This window comes from Phoxinus phoxinus (assembly GCF_949152265.1).
Source record: "Phoxinus phoxinus genome assembly, chromosome: 18".
NCBI lineage: Eukaryota > Metazoa > Chordata > Actinopteri > Cypriniformes > Leuciscidae > Phoxinus > Phoxinus phoxinus.
In genome coordinates this window covers 26,038,095-26,059,574 of record NC_136893.1, presented here as the reverse complement: position 1 = coordinate 26,059,574, position 21,480 = coordinate 26,038,095, and the positions used below count along the sequence as shown (strand labels likewise).

Below are 21,480 nucleotides of genomic sequence, written 5' to 3'. Positions count from 1 at the left end.
CCACAATGTCTTAAATACCAGTGGGAACCTCGGGATTTTCTCTAAGCCCCGATCTTTACGAGTTGTGGGCGTGTCACTGAGAAACATGGCGGAATACCACAATACGAGGTATTTTGTATTATATTATAAAACAACAATGTAATATGTAACGATAAAGTTTGCAGTAACTTCATAAATTATCTAAAAACATAAAAAAACCAAAGCACACCTTATGCAAATCTTTGTTCTTCATTTTCTAGAACTAGAGTTTAAGAACCTCGCTGTATTTTTGTGTAATTAATTAAGAGAAAGTACTTCGCCATCTGACTCCGACGAAAGTGACTTGAACGCACCGGCCGTCGTAAACACGACTTCCCACATCGTGCGCACGAACTTCCCAGGAGGACTTGAACGCACCAAAAGATCACATATTTCCTACATTACTGCTATTTTTATTTTTATGCGCTGACTTCTCACACATAATACAATAACTCAAATCAATAATTTATGTCCATTTATTTATATATTTTGTAAGTAGCTGTGTAATTAGCATGATAATGTACAGTCGGCCAATATCACAAAAGAGTGATCAAGATGCCTCCTCTTCAGTCTTATGACATATATGTGACATATTTTGTGATACATACCCAGTATGTGTTTTATTGAACCAAAATGGAAATGCAATTTTAATATGCAGTTATGATCTCTGTTTTCTAATAAGAGCATTTTAGTTCAAATTTGAAAAACTTGTATTATTATTTTTTTTTATTTAGCTCACATGTATTCCAGCACGATAATGTTTCCAATGTGTGTTTCCTCACACACGATTCCATAATCATCTTATATCCTGCACATTCCCTCCTATCATAGCGCACCACAGCTCTATCATGATTTATTGCTCCATCTACACAGAGGATGATTGTATTCACATACCGTCAACTTCATATTCAATTTCATCTCAGATTTATACTTCAGGTAAACCACTTAACATGAACAGTAGCACAGTGACACCAAACTCCACTATAGTTGTAAAGCAGTTGAGATAGCATGGGCTGAGTTTGACATTGTGACTGAAATGTGACCTACCGTTGGCACAAGAGTAAAGAACCTTTACCATATTCATTTACTTTCTGACCGCGTGCAGAGAGCAGAAGCCCAGCTGCATGCCAGACACACCATCACAGATATGAAACTCTTAAAGAGAAGTTATTGTGATCGTGAAATCAAAATTAACCGTTTTGAATGAATGTCCCTTATTGTGCACGATTCATCACTGCACATTATTCCAAAGTTTTCATAATCTTTCTAACACTTATCACTTTCTTTGAGGCTGTCTGTGATGATTTCTGTGCTAGCATAACTAAGACCACATGCATGGAGAACATGTTTTAGCGTAGCTAAAAAATATTCCTTTAATAAAAAAAAAAATGTGGTCCTTAGTTGCAGTGAAAGATGTAGAAGTAATGTTTTATGTTCTCACACACACACACACACACACACACACACGATAGAGGGATTCTGGGTTTTCTTTTCTTGACGTTTTAAGCAAAAAGGCGTTTTATCCTGATGGAGTGTGTGACAACTGAATCTTTACTGTATTATTATTATAGGATTACGTATGTGTGAGTGAGTGAATGTGATCGTTCTCACTACCTAAGACGGGAGTGTTTGTATAATACGGTTACATAAGCAATAATATGCAGTCAGCTGGTCGTTATCGCAAAATAAGCCCCAAAAAGCGTGGTCGGGACCCTGACATGAAGTTATATCGTTGATGCACCGAAATTAAAATGATGGGCTGAAAACAAAAATTCAGAATGCACTGAAATCGAACATGAATAATACATTTATTATTAATGAATTATTTAAACTTATTGAATAATCAACACTCAAAAGTTAAATTGCACAAAAGGCAGTTTTTATATCAACTTTTTAATAACAATTGTTTCTACTCCAGTTTGTTGGTGAAATAAACCACAATAACTGTATTAACTTGTTCTCATGACACATTTATTCAAAAATATATTAAGGCGATACAGATATCACCATGGAACTTCCTCAGTTGATTACTTACACAAGTTCATAAAAAAAATGTATTACAAGTTTTTGAAATTTGTATGTTTAATTATGCAAATTAGGCATTATCTCATTAAATATGTGCAATTTTGCATATATCTTCGGTAGATAGATCTGAACATATGATAAAGCCAGGTGCAAAATAATTTTTTTCATTTTGTTTACACACAAGATGAAACAATAATTTCAGAGGGATTTCAGGATATATGCTTTCATTACCTAGGAAATCAAAATATACTGTCCATAGCCTTAAAAAAATACACTTTTGCCATATTATTTTGATAAAAAAAAAATCATAAATCAGGCCAGGAATGATTTATTAACAAATCCCTCTGAACATATCTTCAGAATACTGCTAAGTGTATAACTGGAGAGTTTGGTGTACATCGGTGCTACATCGGCTGAGATGTGTCACTGGAAAATGACACAAAACTCATTTTGAGAAAAAGGCATTTAAAGATTTGTAATGTAAAAATTCATACTTTTTTTAGTGGAAACAACTATTTACTGACACAATATCTTATCAAATCATTAGCAACAACAATACAAACCACCTAAATCACATCAAAACTTAAAACACAGCATTTATGGCCTTCAACAGAGCAGAAAAACTACAGAGGCGCTACAGCGATCCGTCACGCCGTATTAAAGAGCGCCAAAACAACAACAACAACCTTTATTTATAAAGCACATTTAACACAATACAAAAAAAAACTACTTGTAAAAAATTACAAGTTACCAAAAGCTAAAGAATAAAAATGTGTTTTCAGAGTAGATTTAAAAATGACATCTGTTGTTTTGAATTAGGTCATACAATTTACAGAATTTTAAATTTGAGAATGAGTACAAATATTAATTTAATTTTGTTTACTTAATTTTAACGTTTTATTATTACTGTATGTGCAAAGAGCACAAGAAAGATATGAAACTAGTATTGTATAATCATAAAGTTTAGTGTCGTTATGCAAAACTGTAACTGCCATCATTGACCAAATCAAGTTTTGCAAGAAGCTGTGTAATAAGTAAGGAATATTTCAGTTATATTATAGTCATAAAACGGACTGTTTGAGTATTTTACTAAATGTTAAGTGCCGTGTCCAGCTCCGTGTCACAAACAATCCCCAAACTAATGGTGCACAGACGCATCTGGTGGACATGTGTGAGCGTCCGCGCGTGTGTGTACAGGTTTTTATACGACATCACAGGGAGCATTTTAAGGGATTAGACAGAAAGAGTAATGCTATTTTAAACTGTCTTTCCACACTTTATGAGTGAGTGAGCGGGAAAGAAAGAGGGAGAGGAGAGGAAGGGATGGAGGTGAGGAAGTGGAGATGGGAGGGGAGAGATGTGAGGCGGGAAAGGAAGCGAGTAGGAAAAGGGAGGAAAAGAGGGAAAAGATAAAGAGATGGAGAAAATAGCAGGAGGTGGAGGAGCTGCTGCAGATATTCCCTCCAGCGCTGTGAGATAAGCCATGTTTACATCAGCTTTATGGGAATGCAGCCTAAAAATGATATGATTCATGTGTTTTCCTTCAACTTTAACAATAGCGCTCATGTCATCGCCATGAATAAGGATCTGCATGAGAACATACTGGCTCTGAGGTTTACACAAGTGATTGAAGGAGCAGTTTACCGAAATATGAACACTGTCATCATTTCACATAAGTCATACCAGTTAATGTCAGTCTAAACTGGTATGACTTTCTTTTCAAATATGAAATGCTCACCAGTCTTCACGTGGTCTCCACACCTCATTTATACTGACCATGGCTGTTAAAAGGATAATCCACCCGCAAATGAAAATTGCATTATCATTTAGTCACCGTCAGGTTTGGGACGACATGAGGGTGAATGATTGATAATAACCTCAAAACGTGTTCTCATTTATTTCAGGACTTTGTATGCCATAGAGTAGCTTTGCATGAGAAAAAATCCTAAATATTGCGAATCGTTTTAAAGTGGAAGAGTTCAAGTTAACGTGCTAATTCAAGCTGCTTTGTTATGTTGTGATATGCATTTACTATGAAATTTAAATAAGTTTCATTGGTAGGAAATGTGTTTAATGCGGTGAGCTACGAGTCGGTAGGTCACACTCCCCTGTAGCTCCCGTAAAATGATTATTAAGTTGACTTTTTTAACAAGAAATTCTACATAAAGATCCTTATGCATCCTTGCAAGTTAGATTAGCAGAAGTTTCGTTTATACTCATCGGCTACAAGATGAAAGCGAGCTTGAAGACACGATCCGCAAAAAGCCCTATCGCACCAAACTCTCCTGACGATGATGTTCGCAACGGTCTGCTGATGCTACAGTCCTTGAAGCCATAGAGAGCCTAAGTCCCTCCCCTTCCGGTGGACCACCATGGGACCTTTTTTCTGAAAAATATTGTATGGTAGTCAATGGCGAGAGTCAACAAATATTTTGATCTCGTCTGAACTGTGCCCTGAATTACACATATGATGTTTGTCAATTTAAAAGATACATTTTAAAGTCAAGAAAGTCGCAGTTTGATGTAAAACTGTTGAGGTATAAGACTGTGAAAATACGTAATTACAAAGACTACAAACCCAAAAGGCGCACATGTGACGTCATACCTTTTCTCTCAATGAATGAAGCTAACTTTACTGAAGCTAACTTTACTGAAGCTAACTTTACTGAAGCTAACTTTACTGAAGCTAACTTTACTGAAGCTAACTTTACTGAAGCTGACTTTACTGAAGCTGACTTTACTGAAGCTAACTTTACTGAAGCTAACTTTACTGAAGCTAACTTTACTGAAGCTAACTTTACTGAAGCTGACTTTACTGAAGCTGACTTTACTGAAGCTAACTTTACTGAAGCTGACTTTACTGAAGCTGACTTTACTGAAGCTGACTTTACTGAAGCTGACTTTACTGAAGCTAACTTTACTGAAGCTAACTCTACTGAAGCTAACTCTACTGAAGCTGACTTTACTGAAGCTGACTTTACTGAAGCTAACATCACTGAAGCTAACTTTACTGAAGCTAACTTTACTGAAGCTAACTTTACTGAAGCTGACTTTACTGAAGCTGACTTTACTGAAGCTGACTTTACTGAAGCTAACTTTACTGAAGCTAACTTTACTGAAGCTGACTTTACTGAAGCTGACTTTACTGAAGCTGACTTTACTGAAGCTGACTTTACTGAAGCTAACTTTACTGAAGCTGACTTTACTGAAGCTGACTTTACTGAAGCTAACTTTACTGAAGCTGACTTTACTGAAGCTAACTCTACTGAAGCTAACTTTACTGTAGCTAACTTTACTGAAGCTGACTTTACTGAAGCTAACTTTACTGAAGCTGACTTTACTGAAGCTAACTCTACTGAAGCTAACTTTACTGTAGCTAACTTTACTGAAGCTGACTTTATTGAAGCTAACTTTACTGAAGCTAACTTTACTGAAGCTAACTTTACTGAAGCTAACTACTGTCATGTTTTCTATAGTCTTACGTTATAATCGTAACATTACGCCGTCATGCCTGAGTGTGTTGTACGTGCTAAGGTGACAGCCATGTTGGTGACGTACACAGTGCGAGACGAGAGATGTAGTTCATTGAGCGATTTTCACATAAAACTAAATGTTACTCTTCTGTTTTATGACAAACTGTGACTTTCTTGAATTTAATAATTATCTTTTAAATTGACAAACATCATGGGCCCTATCTTGCACCCAGCGCAATTGACTTTGAACACCGACGCATGTATCATTCCTATTTTGCACTCGCGCACAGCGGACTTTTCCCTCCACAGACGCACGTCGGTAAATTAGGGAATGAACTTGCGCTCGCGGGGGCGGTTCAGCGCAAAGAGGAGGCGTGTTCCGGCGCAAAACTGCCCTGGTGCTATTTTCCAGTTTTAGAAAGCAATTGCGCCACTGACCAAGAAAAAAACAGTCTAAAGACAGTGGCGCGTTGCGCGTTAGTGATGTGGTATTTTAAGGGCGCGTGCTTAGCCATAATGTAGTGTGTTAACGCGCATCCACTTTGATTCTCTAATAATTATAAACAGACGCAGCAGTTTTCATTTTTGCAAATCATACATTATTACAAGGAAAAATATTAACACACGAGGGAGGTTGTGTCCGTGAAGATGTGAAAAAGATCTATCTAGATTTAAAAAAAAAAAAATCTAGATTAGGCTACACATTTACCCAAATTATACGCCTGTTTAACCGAAGTTAATTTGAGTGAGTTTCTCCCATCATCCCCAGTGTCACTTCTCTGTGTTTTACGGTCCTGACGAGAACATCGGTCTCTTTGGCTGTGAACTGCTCCTGGCGTGCGCCGGCAAATCCGCCGTTATAATAGCAATCCGCCGTGGAACAAGCGCGTCTGCTCTTAAAGGGAATGTGAGAGGACGCTCTGATTGGTTTATTTCACGTTACGCCCAAACCACACCTATGAATAATGAAGCTACTTCAGACCAACCCCTTTTAGATTTGCGTCGGGCGCAAGAGTCGTTTATCCGCCGGGAAAATAGCAACAGCGCCGGGATCCGCCCACAAAGTTACTTGCGCTTTGCACTTTGACACTTGCGTTTCAGATCGTCAAAATAGGGCCCCATATGTGTAATTCAGGGCACAGTTCAGACGGAATAAAAAGATAAGTTGTCTCTCGCCATTGACTACCATACATATTTTTTCCGAAAATAAGGTCCCATGAGCCGGAAGCGGAGGGGAGGGACTTAGGCTCTCTATTAGCTTGCTATGTTCGGATCTACGAGCTACCAAAGTTGAAATTCGTCATACGATTGACACGCGCATTGAAGAGATGGCCGCAACTATCAGCGGTGAAATATCTGCTCTCAAATCTGAAACTCAAGTCGCCATCTTGGCCTTGCAAACTACGGCCGTGCAACATGGCTCTACTCTGGCCGACCTAGAACGCTCAGCAACTCGCTCTTCAAATGCCATAACCAAACTTCAATCGGAGAAATGTGTTTAATAGTAGATGCGCAAAGATAAGACGGCAAGTCCAATACACACATATAAAGTTGATTTTGGTTTTATTACGTGGTTATTCGGTGTTTGTTTAAAATGCGTTGTTTCAACTCACTTCAGTTCATATCAAGTCCGTTCAGATCAGATCAGATCAGTTTAGATCACCTCACTTTGGATCACTTCAGTTCGGATCATTTAATTTCAGTACACACCAGTTTGGATTACTTCAGTTCAGACCAGATCCCCTCAGTTCAGGTCAGTTTAGTTCAATTAATTTGAGTTCGGATCAGTTCAGATCACCTCATGTCCAAATCACCTTACTTCAAATCACCTCAGTTCATGTCACTTCAGGTCAGAAGACCTCTGTTCAGTTTAGATCAGTTCATAAAAGTTCTGATCACATCAGCTCAGTTCAAAACACATCAGTTCAGATTCATTCAGATCAGCTTAGTTCAGTTCAGCTCAGTTTGAATCACATCAGATTGGATCAGTTCAGATCACTTCAGTTCATCAGTTTTCAAATATAGATGGGTTAGAGGATCGTTCTCTAATGTTAATAAACTGTTTTATTGTTTCTCGTCCCTTCTAGACACATACAGGAGAGAAGGAGAAGATCTGTCCGTACTGCGGCCAGAAGTTTGCCAGTAACGGCACTCTGAGAGTGCACATTCGCAGCCACACGGGTCAGTGCCTCCTCACCAGACAAACATACACTCTGTGCTGATCTTGCATTCATCCTGAGCTGATCTATTCTCAGAGGTTTTTCTTGCCATGGCATTCATGTAAAAACTCAGTAGTACACAATATCTTGATACTTCAGATGCATTTGTAAGAGTTTCCCTTTTATGATGCAACATTTATGGGAGGACGAGTATTTAAAGGGTACCTATTATGCAAAATTCACTTTTGTAAGGTGTTTGAACACCGATGTGTGTCCGCAGTGTATGAGAACAGCCAGCCTATAATGGTAAACATCCACTCACTAATTTTTTTTTATAATTTCCATGAATCAAAAGCAGTCTCCAGCTGAATTGTCACCAGCTGTGGGCGGGGCTTCTCCCTATGGGGGCGGGGCTTCTCCCTACAGTGATGTCATCGCAGGGAGATGCCCCACCCCTGTACGGAGAAGCCCCGCCCACAGCTGGTGACGATCTGCACTATTAGCACTGACACTGTGACCTGAGCCCTGAGTGAGAAGTAATTTCTGTAGTTTTACCATGTCTTTCCAAAAAAGGGATTAAGAAGTGTTGTGTTTTGGGATGTACCAATGCACATAAGAGTCTGCCATCTGAGTCACTGAGGACATAGTGCTTAAATTTAATTTTCGAAGGAAATGTCCCGAAAAAAAGTTTTATACGTTTGCACCAATCATTATAACCCAGATTGCTTCAAAAATACACGTTAAACCAAACCGGCTTCAGTCCAGGATGGTCAATCGAACATTTGGGAGTCTTCTCAAGCAGTCATATCCATCTTTTCACCTTTATTACAATACAGTATGTAACACAAATGGAATAGCATGTCATAAAAGCATATCAATGTCATAAAAGCAAGATTTGAAAACAGATAAAAATCTGTTTTATCTCCATGCAGCATATATTCTCTGGCTCTGTAGGCATTTTACAACAGTTCCCACACAAGCACCTGTACAGAGATTTATAGATTATCATGACGGAACATGCTAATCGCTGACTTGAAGATAGTTAACTCCACAGCAATTACATAAATTCATCAATTATCCATTCAGAAACGTTCTGCTGCATTCAGCATGTTGTCACTTCCATCATTGTCTGACTCTGGTTCAAACATATAAGGATGAACATCACTACTGACCGTTTCTGAGATTCTCAGTGCGTGAGATTGTCCTGTTTTGTTGTTGCTGGTATGCCAGAGCATGAGCTCTTGAATCTCCGCCCTCTTCTTGAAAGGGGGCGGGAGCACCAGCTCATTTACATTTAAAGGGACGCACACAAAAGCGTCGTGTTTTTGCTCACCCCCAAAAAGAGGCAATTTTAACATGCTATAACAATTATTTGTGGGGTATTTTCAGCTAAAGCTTTAAATACACACTGTGTGGACATCAGATACTTATTTTACATCTTAAAAATAAGATAATAGGCCCCCTTTAAAGTAATCGCAACACGATTACTAAGGTTTGCGCTGGTCAATTTACTGGTATTTGCACCATTTTTTTACCGCCCAAAACAAGTGTGTCTTTAACCAGACGCTAATTTGCGCTGCTCTTGGTAGATTGTGTTGGTCATTATGGAAATGATCTGTGTTCTTTCATTTGCGTGTCGACAGTGGATCACTTGCAGAATTTTCCACCCCCATCTGCGCTTTTCTGGAATTGCACTCTCACGCTAATTTGCACTGTTTAGTCAATGTGGCCCTTAGAGTTAAAAATAAATTATATAGAAACGTATATAGTATGCCACCCACAACAGCAGCACATACATTGCGTTTGGCATCTCGCTCTCTGTCTTTCTCTGTGTGAACATCTCAGCATGGACATGGTGACAGACAGCGTGTTCATTAAAGAGCCTTTATAGTGGAGGGCTCAGCATTCCAGTGTGCTGCCATAACAACAGACTACAACACACACACACACACACACACACACACACACACACACACACACACACACACACACTTGTTTTCTAACCCTTACCCCACACATACACTTATACACATACACACAAGGCCAAAACATGCCCAGTGGAGTAGAACATTGTATGTGTGTGTTGGAATGCAGTAGACATGTTGAGAGTGAGTGATGCGCCTGGAAGAAAAGAACGCTCTTTGTAGGCATCCAGCATTGTGACCCCTGACCTCTGCTGCCTGTAAATCCCACTTCCCTTTCTTTCAACTGGACTTGTATTATATGCTCTTCTTCTTTTAAAGAGACACATGCTCAAAAACATCAGTTCAGTATCTTTGTACCATGGTCTTGACGCCAGTGTAATGGCAGATCATTCTGTGTAATGTCAATGAGCATAAAATCTCCAAAATACTTGAATGCATTACTTCAAGAGTATTACTTCTCGTGTGAAAAATAAGTGCACTTAATTTAATTGTATTAAATGTGCACTTGTAATGTACTTCAAATCTAAAAAAAAAACTAAACTCAGATATTTTAATGAAAAAATGGCCACTTAAAGTGTAATGAAAGAGAGTAATCTTTCATTCATTTTAAATCATGCTTTGATATTGTGTTGTGCTTTAAAGAAGTACACTTATTTTGATGTGTTGACTAAATTACTAAAGCACGTGCTTTGTGACGTGCTTGATTATAATTTTACTTGATATTAGATTTAAAGTTTCAATGTGTTAAATTGTACCTTCAACATTTCAAATGTGTAACTACAAATTTGTTTGTTTATTTTAGTTTACCATAAATGCTTGTCAGTTTATTCAGCTTACGCTTTAACCATATTTCAAAGACAATAGATGTAAGTATGAAATTACAAATAAATATGTACTAAAGTCCCACTCGCGTGGGTCATACACGCTTTTAAGTTCAGCTCTTTGCACTTAATATAAATTTAAACGATAATATATTTTAATTTAATTGTAAATATCATGCAATTAAGTGTTTAAATCATTACATTATTTTTGCACTTATATATTTTTCAGTTTCGTAATAAGTACTTTTTTAAAAGTATGCTGAAGTGAAGAGGAAATCACTTGAATACTTCTATATACCGCTAGTTTCTACATATATGCATTACTATATGTTACTATACACAATATATTTACTGCAACATTTTAATATCTGAAAAAGTATTAAATGTGATCAGAATTTTGAATAGAATCATTGAAACAGTTTCACTTTTCACTCATCTCTGAGGCCGTTTTTGATACTGATGTGTCAGAGATGCTATTATAACGACTCTATTAACCCTCTCATATTTGCAAATAAACATTAAGATGACTTAGTTTTTATATTGCAGGCAACTTTGTGATCATATCATGATTATTCAACACATTACCCAATATTTTGGTAATAACCAAACACCAAACCAGAACTTCAGTTTAGTGTGGTTTAGGTCTCCATAAGCTTATATGTGTTGAAAGATCAAAACCACTGCAATCAGCAATGGATGTAGCAGGGCAAGCGATCTCTGTAGCAGTCGCGTCTCCCTCTGTCCTTCCCCCAGCTCACCTCTGCCCGACGGGGTTAAAACCCAGCGCTGACAGTCTCTCTGCTGGTTCAAAGGGTTAATCTCATGATTGTTTGTTTGGTTAACCTGCTTGATTAGAAGCTTGATTCGAAATCTTTTGCCAAAGTTAAACTCAAACCAGTACTTCCTATAAATGAAATCATACCTAATTAAAACATCTAAACCTAATCATAAACCCAACCATCTGTTTCTCAGATCCGCATTTAAGCTCAGCTAAACACAAAACTTTCATTGCACCCACACATTAACATCCACAAAGCTGTGATTTTAACTCCTATTCATTTCTGTGGTGACAACACAGCCTTTTCAGACAACGCTGAATGCGCTATACGTGTGATCAAGCCTGTTTATTTGGTAACGGGGGGTTTGCGTTATTCTCCAAGTGCCAGACTGGCCTGAGTTATACTGAGCTCAGCGTGTTGATGATGTCATCCTCAGGCGCCACATGGGATTCGGCTTGTTTGCCAGCGCGGTATACAAAAACTACCTTTAAAAACATAACCTCACCTAATTTCCATTTTATAACGTCACAACTGTATACCTCTGAACAGCTGAATGAATGATTTAATTCTCTTCAGCTAATGAATAAGCAGCATAAATGTACCATAGAAGAAGTCCATATGACTTATGCACTATATTCCCAAGTCTTCGACATGTAATAGTTGTGTGTGAACAGTAGTCTATAATTTGTTCACTGGTTAATCTTCCCCTCCATCAAAGTTGTAAAATTATATTCAATTCTGCATTCCAGAGAAACAAAATAACATCATACAGGATTGAAATGAAGGTATGGCCACATTTAATCTGTAAAATAATAATCCGCATGATCGAGCAAAAAAGTTTCCCAAATTTTCAAGTTGGTTGTTATTTTACTTTTGTTACATACAAAAATAACAAAGAAGCAAATTACAAACAATAGGACAAATACAATGTTTTTTTTCAGGTCCAGTAGGTTTATTTAACATGTATACATTTACTTAACATCTTTTGTTGTTTGATTAACATTAATGACACAGACAGGTATGTTAGGGTGCTGTCACTTTAGGACCTTGGATCTAAAATACTGACACATATCCGGTTTTCACCGAGCTGTTTATGTTCACTTAAGCCACAACCGGCTGTATTCACGTGAGATACTCCACATCATAGGCAACTGTGTCAGTGTTTGATAGGGATGCACCGAAATTAAAATTCTTGTCCGAAACCGAAAAAGAGGAAAGCAAGGCCGAAAACCGAAACACCGAAAGAAATTATGTCAATTATTAGTACCATTGCATTTATGGCTATGACTGTGTACTAACTTTACTAAAATCAAGGCATTGTAATTGCATAAATGAATATGAAAGTTTCAAAGAATAAATCAATTACAAATTATGCAAATATTTATTTATTGGCCTGCAGAAAGGTTTTAAAATTAAATGTTCTCTCATAAAAACAAAGTGCATTTAGGTCAAGTGCATTAAAACATTTTCTCTGTGGGACTACTACAAGAAAGTGCATTCAGAACAAGTGCAACTGCTTAAAGATATAACAATATTTTCTCTGTAGGCCTTCAACATAATAGTGTATCAAAACAAAGACTGTCATAGCCCACATGTTAACTGTAGAACTTTACCAACAAATGCAGCAATAATTGCAGATGTGCAAAGTGGATAATACATATTTAAACACTAGAATGATCTTCTGTGATTCTGCTGTCACTGCCGCACACGTGGATCTCACACGCGTCCCATTTACTCACAACTCTTAACGTTAATTTAAGACTGCTCTCATGAGGAGACTCAACAAAACGTACATTTTGGCATAACTGTGTGTTATTATTCGTTAAGCGCGAAAGATAAGTCGATTGTGGTGCGTGTCGTTGTGTGTCGTGTGTGTGTCAGCAGGACATTCTTTTCACTCTTTTGTCTTTTCGTGCTTGAATGTTTAAAAGCATTTGCATGAAGAAGAACATGATTATATAATGTCACGCTAGCCAAAGTATGACAGGGGAAAAAACGGATGCTGCGTTAATTGCGTTAAATATTTATAACGCGTTAAACTGAAAAACATTAATCGCATGCGTTACTGTTGACAGCACGGACATAACCGATGTGTTTATGTGAATACGTTGCAAGACGAACGTTGTGACAATGTTTTCGTGTGTATTTGACCGTAAGCTCAACAAGCCACGAAAAAGAAGCAGCTTTATGTGTGAATGATATCAGTCGCAACAACCGCAATTCAACGAATTCGAATTCATTTCGGCCGTATTGTTTCGGTGATAAAGTATTTCACCGGAAATTCGAAGCATTGAGAACTTTGCATTGAGAACTTTGCATTGAGAACTTTGCATTGAGAACCAAAGCATTGAGAACCAAAGCATTGAGAACCAAAGCATTGAGAACCAAAGCATTGAGAACTTTGCATTGAGAACCGAAGCATTGAGAACTTTACATTGAGAACTTAGCATTGAGAACCAAAGCATTGAGAACCGAAGCATTGAGAACCAAAGCATTGAGAACCGAAGCTTTGAGAACCGAAGCTTTGAGAACCGAAGCATTGAGAACCGAAGCATTGAGAACCGAAGCATTGAGAACCGAAGCATTGAGAACCGAAGCATTGAGAACCGAAGCATTGAGAACCGAAGCATTGAGAACCGAAGCATTGAGAACCGAAGCATTGAGAACCGAAGCATTGAGAACCGAAGCATTGAGAACCGAAGCATTGAGAACCGAAGCATTGAGAACCGAAGCATTGAGAACCGAAGCATTGAGAACCGAAGCATTGAGAACCGAAGCATTGAGAACCGAAGCATTGAGAACCGAAGCATTGAGAACCGAAGCATTGAGAACTTTGCATTGAGAACCGAAGCATTGAGAACCGAAGCATTGAGAACCGAAGCATTGAGAACTGTGTAAGTGTGCAGACAGTATAATAAGAAGATACTTTATTAAGACCGTACACGTCGCCTATACAGGCAGGAGCCATCTTTGGAAAACAGACTTGACTAGTCGAGCCACGAACGCCGTGCTAAGTGAGCTGGTCAATAGGTTTAAGTCACAGTTCAGCTCACGTAGCACGGCGTTCGTGGCTCGACTGGTCGAGTCTGTTTTCCAAAGATGGCTCCTGCCTGTATACGCGACGTGTACTGTCTTTATAAAGTATCTTCTTATTATACTGTCTGCACACTTACACAGTTCTCAATGCTTCGGTTTGCATGTAGGGACCCTCATTATGCTATCGTGTTAGTGTGAGGCTATTTTGAGCCTTGTTAGTGGTATTAACTAGCGATTTCTTTTTACTTATATTCGATGACCCATATACTAGCGTTATAAGCGAATCTGTTTTTAGAGATAAAACTCTTTACATTCGATTATCATAAACGCATACCAGAGAACGATCGTCTCGGTAACCATGTGTTATTAACCCCTAGGTTCATTTTTCACCGGAATTGTCCTTTAATGCTGGGCCGGCCATCGGCTTGGTGTGTCACGGCCTTAAAGATTGCCAAATACAGTACAGAAGTTCAAAGTCGATGGAGACGGCTCTGTTTTAAGATGGAATGGGTGTTTCTCTTTAACGGTAGAGCTAAAAACACCCTCCAAACAGATCCAAGGTCCCCGGCGTGAATGGATGTTCTGTCTGCATGCATGCGTGTGTCTTGGTTTGCACACCCTGCTGGGTTAGCGTGGTGCCGTCAGCAGGAGGACCTGAAGGAAACACTTATGGAATGTGAAGGGCTGAATGACATCATGTGAGGTGTCAAGGTCTGGGAGAAGCTAAAGTCGCCCTGGTTTTACATCTCATTTACGTGCAACTGAAAAGACTCATTGTGCAGCCACAGTGTCCAAGGTGTGCACGTGTGGAAAAGCCTATGCGTTCGCCCTCAGGACAGATCAAGCCACATTAGTCTAGTGCCCTCATCAGTGAAAGTAGTTCAGCCATGAGGTCAGTGCTCATGCTATTGATGGCCGGTGGTGGAAGTGACACGAAACATTAGCCATGAGCTGAACACGCGTCTCTGACATTAACTAGAGAAGTCAAACGTCCTGTCTGTCTTGCATCCTGTTTGGTTCGGTTTTCCACATAATTTCTGGCCACCTTTGTGTTGTTAATGTTGTTTGTCTTGAATGTAGCATGCCATATTTTGATGGTTTTTCACTAGACAAACTCCATGCAGATTTAGTTGTAATGTTATCTAATCTGGTGGATTTACAATGGTTGAAGATCTAGTACAAAACACTGGGTAACACTTTATTTTAAGGTGACGTAGTTATACATTACTACATGGACTTAATACTAATAACAGTAAATGATGCATAATTACAAGTAACTAACCCTAAAACAAACTAACCCTAAACAATGTAACTGTCACCTTAAAATAAAGTGTAATCAAAAAGTGATTTTAATATTATTTTATACTGTTATAGCCTAGTTTTTTATTGATATTTTGAATTAGTTATATTTTCAGCATTCATTTTTCAAATTTAATTTAGCCATTTTTTCTTTCTTTTTTTTCTTCTTTTTTAAGACTTTTTTTTATATTACTATTTAGTTTGATTTTTTTTTATTTGCATTTTTGTTAAATGTTTTATTTATTCCCATTTTCCAGTTTATTTTAAGTGATTTTAGCACTTCCACCTAAACGTGTTTCTGTTCATTCATTTCATATTTTTATTTACTTTTCATTTTTCATTTCATTTCATTTTTTATCATTTAATTTTTATATATTTTTATACAGCTTTCAATGAGTCAGAGCAAAAGTGGAAGACTGCTCAAAAGACGTTGTTATGTGTCTCTTTGTTGTTATGAACAGGTATTCATTTATTTTTTACGCTATGTCTTTTCTTTTAAAAGGGAGGTATTTTTGGCATCGTTACTGTAATTTGCTCTGATAAAATGATACCTACACCTTACAGCATCATATTTTTTCATTCTGAGCCAAAGCCCAACTCACTTCCTTACCAGAACAATGTTCCTTTCCGAGTAACGTGCAGTTTTACGGCTTAACCGCTAAAGAGCCAAATCGATTGCACTGCGGCTTTAAGATTTAACGTCATCAACATTAACTTTGAACATTCTATAGTGACAATCTTCTAAGCTTTTCATGGATGCCCTTAGAGACCAAATTGCATCACTATACTCTCACTATCATGGACACCATCTCTAGGCAATTCACTTAATACACTGAAGAAATGTTCAGTGTCTGGTGGACATGGACCTACATCAGAGTAACTATACAGGCCAACTTGACTAGTGTACTAGCAATATTCCTTATCCACATTTCTTTTCTACCAACGATCTGTATCATGCCCTTCTGTATTAGAGAACAGAATCAGGGAGGTACTACACACTAAGGTTGGTAAACCCATGTAAAACGTTCCTCTAGCCTGAGCCTCAGACGCCCATGGACCGCTCACTGAACGCTTGATGGATGCTACACACAATAATGACAATAGCTTTCTCAAAATCCCGTCTGATTCCAATTTAATGGGCTGGCTTTTCATGATTTCCGGGGATCGGGGTGCACCGTGCACAGCTTTTAATCAGTCCACTGTGTTTACAGGATACTGGTCTTAGAACGAGCGAGAGTGAACGGATCCCTGGATTTGTCAGGGTTTGCGAGGTTCATTGCGTGAAATCTTTCAATGTTACTATGATTTAGTCACACAAAATTCTTCTTTCACGTTGTCAGACATATTGTGTGTCCATAAAGTAGTCAGTTTCTTCAATGTTGGGCAGTCTGAGACTGCATGCTATACTTTATTGATTTGTTTTGCAACGTGTGTTATTGTGATATCAACTGTTTACGATACAACAAAGGAACAAACCCTTAAATAACACTCAAAGGGGTGGTTCAGGATTTTGGACATCGGACCTCATTTCCAAGTTAGCCTGGGTGTTATTTATCAGTGGAGACAGTTTTTAAAACATTGAATCCAGTCCTTCCAGGTGCATAGTTCGCCGGTGCTAGGCTAGCGCGAGTCACCGGTATCTGCTAGCCTGCCATTAAAAAATGTTTTACCCACTCCACAGTACACCAAAAGCAAATAAATTATAACGCCAGACTATCGATGTAATGTCTGTTGAGAGAATAATGTTAGAAATCAAACAAATCTTGAGGTTAGGTTATCAGTCGTGAGTAGCTAGTTACATTTTTCCGTAATTGGCTCAACAGTAGACCTGTTGTTAATGGCATCATGGAGGTGGTAAAGTAATTACTTCTGCCAATTAATTGGTTCGTGATTGAGTAAATATCAGATTAGTTCTTTCTTTAAATAAGAATTCCCTCTTATGTCATACTCCAGGGTTCACATTCACACCTTCGCACTCTTCAAAACCAGTTTATTTTTATTCTCCTGACAAACTAAAAAGACACTGAATAAAATGTATATCTATATGAAATTAAATGTATAGATTATACCGCAGTGGGCGGTTCTTGTCCAGAACAAGCTGCAAATTGGACCAGACTTTATATCAATCAAAAGCCAAAAGGTTTCCGCTTGATTTAAGACAGGGGTTTTACTTGATTTTCATCCGATAAGTGATTTCACACAACAATTAAACCTTGAGGAGATAAAGCCGTACTGTCTCAGGGCTGGAGTGACATGTTTATGGTGCTCAGATGTGGAAGGATAGCAGAATGAAATGTTATGGAACAGCTGTAGGAAGTTCTGCAGATGTATCTAAAGGAAGCCGAGGCACGCGCGTGTGTGTGTGTAGTGATGGGTAATTCTTTGGGATGTTCTCGCTGCAGGAGTCTGTGTCCTCACAGTAGTCTAACAGTGCTCACTTAGACAATCACACACACACACACTGTCCATCCACATCTGGAAAGTGAAACCCATCCTGTCCAGTAAAACTAAGTATGTGTGTGATATAAACATCTCTACTGAACTGCCTACTACTGGATCCAAACAACAGAACAGCTTTTTCCACTTGAATGAATTCAGATTCAAGATGTGTTTGGGAAATATTTTTCCTCAGTTACTGTAGCTGCCACTGGTGATTGATTTGATGACAGCACCGGGAGTAGGACTGTGCACAGCTACGCTTTTTATCAACGCTGATTAGTCGGATGGTTGTTTAAATTAGGGACTCCCAAAGTTTGTCATGCTAGGAAAAAATAATGGTCAATCAAGAAACCCACCACAAAAACGTGAAGTGCGATATATTTAATTTATTTATGTAATAATTTAAATATTTTCTTCTCACAGGATTACACTGGCTAGACCTGCTTTTGAATTTCTTTGCAGTACAATAAAGCTTATTGTAAGCTAAACTATGAGAATAACCATGACCAAAGACATAATTGTGAAATATACAGATTTTCTGTTTGTTTTTTTTGCCTTCTTGGTGGTACAGCAAGTATAAGCAGTATAAACACATTATTGAATTACTGAATTGATACATTGACGTGGAACTTGAAGTTCAGTAAATTCATCATGTTGATTCATCAGAAGGATTCATCAAACTTATTAATGTGTAATTAGGCTGATTTAGGATCATGTGCCCCATAGACCATATCAGAAGTGTTGTTAGGAGCCGTTCGCATTGGACACTCTCAGCTGAAGGGAACAGAACCCAGGATTTTTGAAATCACCTTTAAGGTTTTTGAGGAAAACATCCAGGATTTTTCTCCATAGTGGACTTCAACGGGAACCAACGGGTTGAAGGTCCAATGCAATGCAGCTTCAAAGATCTCTACACGATCCCAGCCAAGGATTAAGGGTCTTATCTAGCCAAACCATCAGTCATTTTATATAAAAAAACACATTATTTATATGCTATATATATGTTTAAATATAAACATTTATATACTTGTTAACCACAAATGCTTGTTTTACACGTCCACGACTTCACGCATCACGTAATCACGTTGGAAAGGTCAGGCGGAAACCTGAAGTTGGCGGAAAATGTAGGGTCGGGCGAAAAATTAATTTTCTCCTCCAACTTCTAAATCGTCCGACATCGTTGTTTTACCTTTAATTTTTATTTTATTTTTTGGAAATGGCGTTTGACTTTGCACGTTCGCTTTGTAAACAAACGACATGATTATGTAATGTGTGGCGCATCACAGAGCTAGTTCAAGATGAGCATTTGTGGTTAAAAAGTAAATATATTTTTAGAAAATGACAGATCGTTTGGCTAGATAAGACGCTTATTCCCATTGAAGTCCACTATATGGAGGAAAAATCCTGGAATGTTTTCCTCAAAAAGCCTAAATTCTTTTCGACTGAAGAAAGCTAGACATGAACATCCTGAATGGCATGGGGGTGAGTAAATTATCAGGATTTTTTCATTCTGAAGTGAACTAATCCTTTAACAGACGTGCATGCAATGGTCATTTGGGACAGGGCCACTGTAAGTTGCGTTGTTTGGTGTTTTTTGATATACATCATAACAAATTGTTCCATAAGCGCCAATTCCCAATGTCTGCCATTTTTTCCCATATTGGGCCTAACAGACAAATTGCTGGTTCAAATCTTAGTTTGCACTGTACATTCGTGTTGTGAACATTTCTTTAGACTGTCAGCACGTGAAAACCTTCGGCAATAAAGCAAAACACTTAATTTCATTTAAAGCACCTCTCTTAAAAAAAAGTCACTTTTCACTGACATTGATAGGCAGTCCGTGTCCTGGTTAAAACGGCTAATTTCTTTTGATTTAAACATTCTTAGAAACATTTGGGATAACGTAAGTACACAAATCAACAAAATATATAACAAATGTATTGTTTATTTTATTTAATTTCATTTAAAGCACCTCTCATAAAAAAAAGTCACTATTCACTGACTAGTCAACCATTCTGAGCGGCAGTGTGTGTAAGTCTGCATACGTGCACTGAACACATGCGTACATGGTAACGGTTAAGCATGTGTGGCGGTCTGTCAGTAATCACCAGGTCAAGTATGAAGTGATTGGGTGTGTCTGTGACTGATCAAAGTCAATCACTTATCGGTCAGAACCGATCAATATTGTATTACTGCACCATTCCAGTCTGCTGGTCCGTACTCGGCGGCATTCAAGCTTACATTTACTGTGTGTGTGTGTGTGTGTGTGTGTGTGAATGTGTTAACCTGCATGGGTGAGTCTGCTTTGGATGTTGGAATGATAAAAGGAAGCCAGGATGGAGTGTGTGATGGACAGGCCTAATGTCTTTCATACCGAAGGCCCTGAGCTACAACGATCTCCCCATAACACCAGCACAATGCTTGGCATGTGACAGGGACAACCATCTGTTCACCAGACACACACACACACACACTCACACGAGGGGGGTGCCAAACGGATCGATTAGCAGACGGGGGTGTCTGGGGCCACAGGGGACCGCCGGGGATCTGGAAAGAGAGCAGAGACATTCGGGTCACACAAAGACGGTGTCGCATTACAACACATGCTAAATCAGTTAGCCCCCTTTCCGCACACTAGGGTCTCAGATAGTGATCCACTAGATAAATCAAAATAACAAGTCGATTTTCACAGTTTTGGAAGAAGTTATGTTTTGAAGCGAGTTATGTTTGCACTACACTACAGTGTTATGAGTCGTTTTTAAACTGTTATTGTGTGGATACTTATCGGCCCAAGTCAAAAGAGGCCATGCCACTCCAAACCTGTATTGATTTCAGCAGAACAAGTTATTTTTAAGAATGTTGCGAAACAAACAAAATTGGAGCCCCTTAACTTCCAATGCATGGTCAAAAAATATACAAGTCATACAGTTTTTGAACGACAACAGCTGGAGTATATCGAGTTCAGGATGTTCATGTTTGGTTGAAATATATCTCTTAATAATATTTTATTATCAATAGTAGAGAGTTTATATATAATGTATATGTATATCGGTCGACATTGAATATATATACAGTATATATAAATATATATAAATAAATAAATATTTATATATAAATAAATATATATATATATATATATATATATAAATATATATATATATATATATATATATATATATATATATATATATATATATATATATATATATATATATATATATATATATATATATATATATATATATAATTCACGCGAGTAGACTTACTTTGCCATCATCTAGTGCTTATTGTTAAATTTTATCTTTATCAAATCTTAAAATGAATTTATTTTGTATACTTTACATTTTACATGCCCGGGAAGTCCTTCACTTGTAGCATTTAAAGCAATTTATTTTAGTTCTTGGCAAAATAGTTAAGAATTTTAATATTAGCCATTTGTCTGTAATCAGCCATAACATGAAAAGAATTAGCAGCTTATCGTTATCGTCTGGAATTTTAATATCGGT

At 37.9% G+C, this 21,480-nt stretch overlaps 1 protein-coding gene across 1 annotated transcript in view; it reads left to right on the top strand.

Annotated features, from left to right (window-relative positions):
* Positions 1–21,480, top strand: part of prdm5 (PR domain containing 5) — an 86,119-nt gene that overhangs the window by 40,199 nt on the left and 24,440 nt on the right. The window contains 1 exon segment of the mRNA XM_079589066.1: positions 7,604–7,697. Within this exon segment, the coding sequence (XP_079445192.1) occupies positions 7,604–7,697 (94 nt within the window).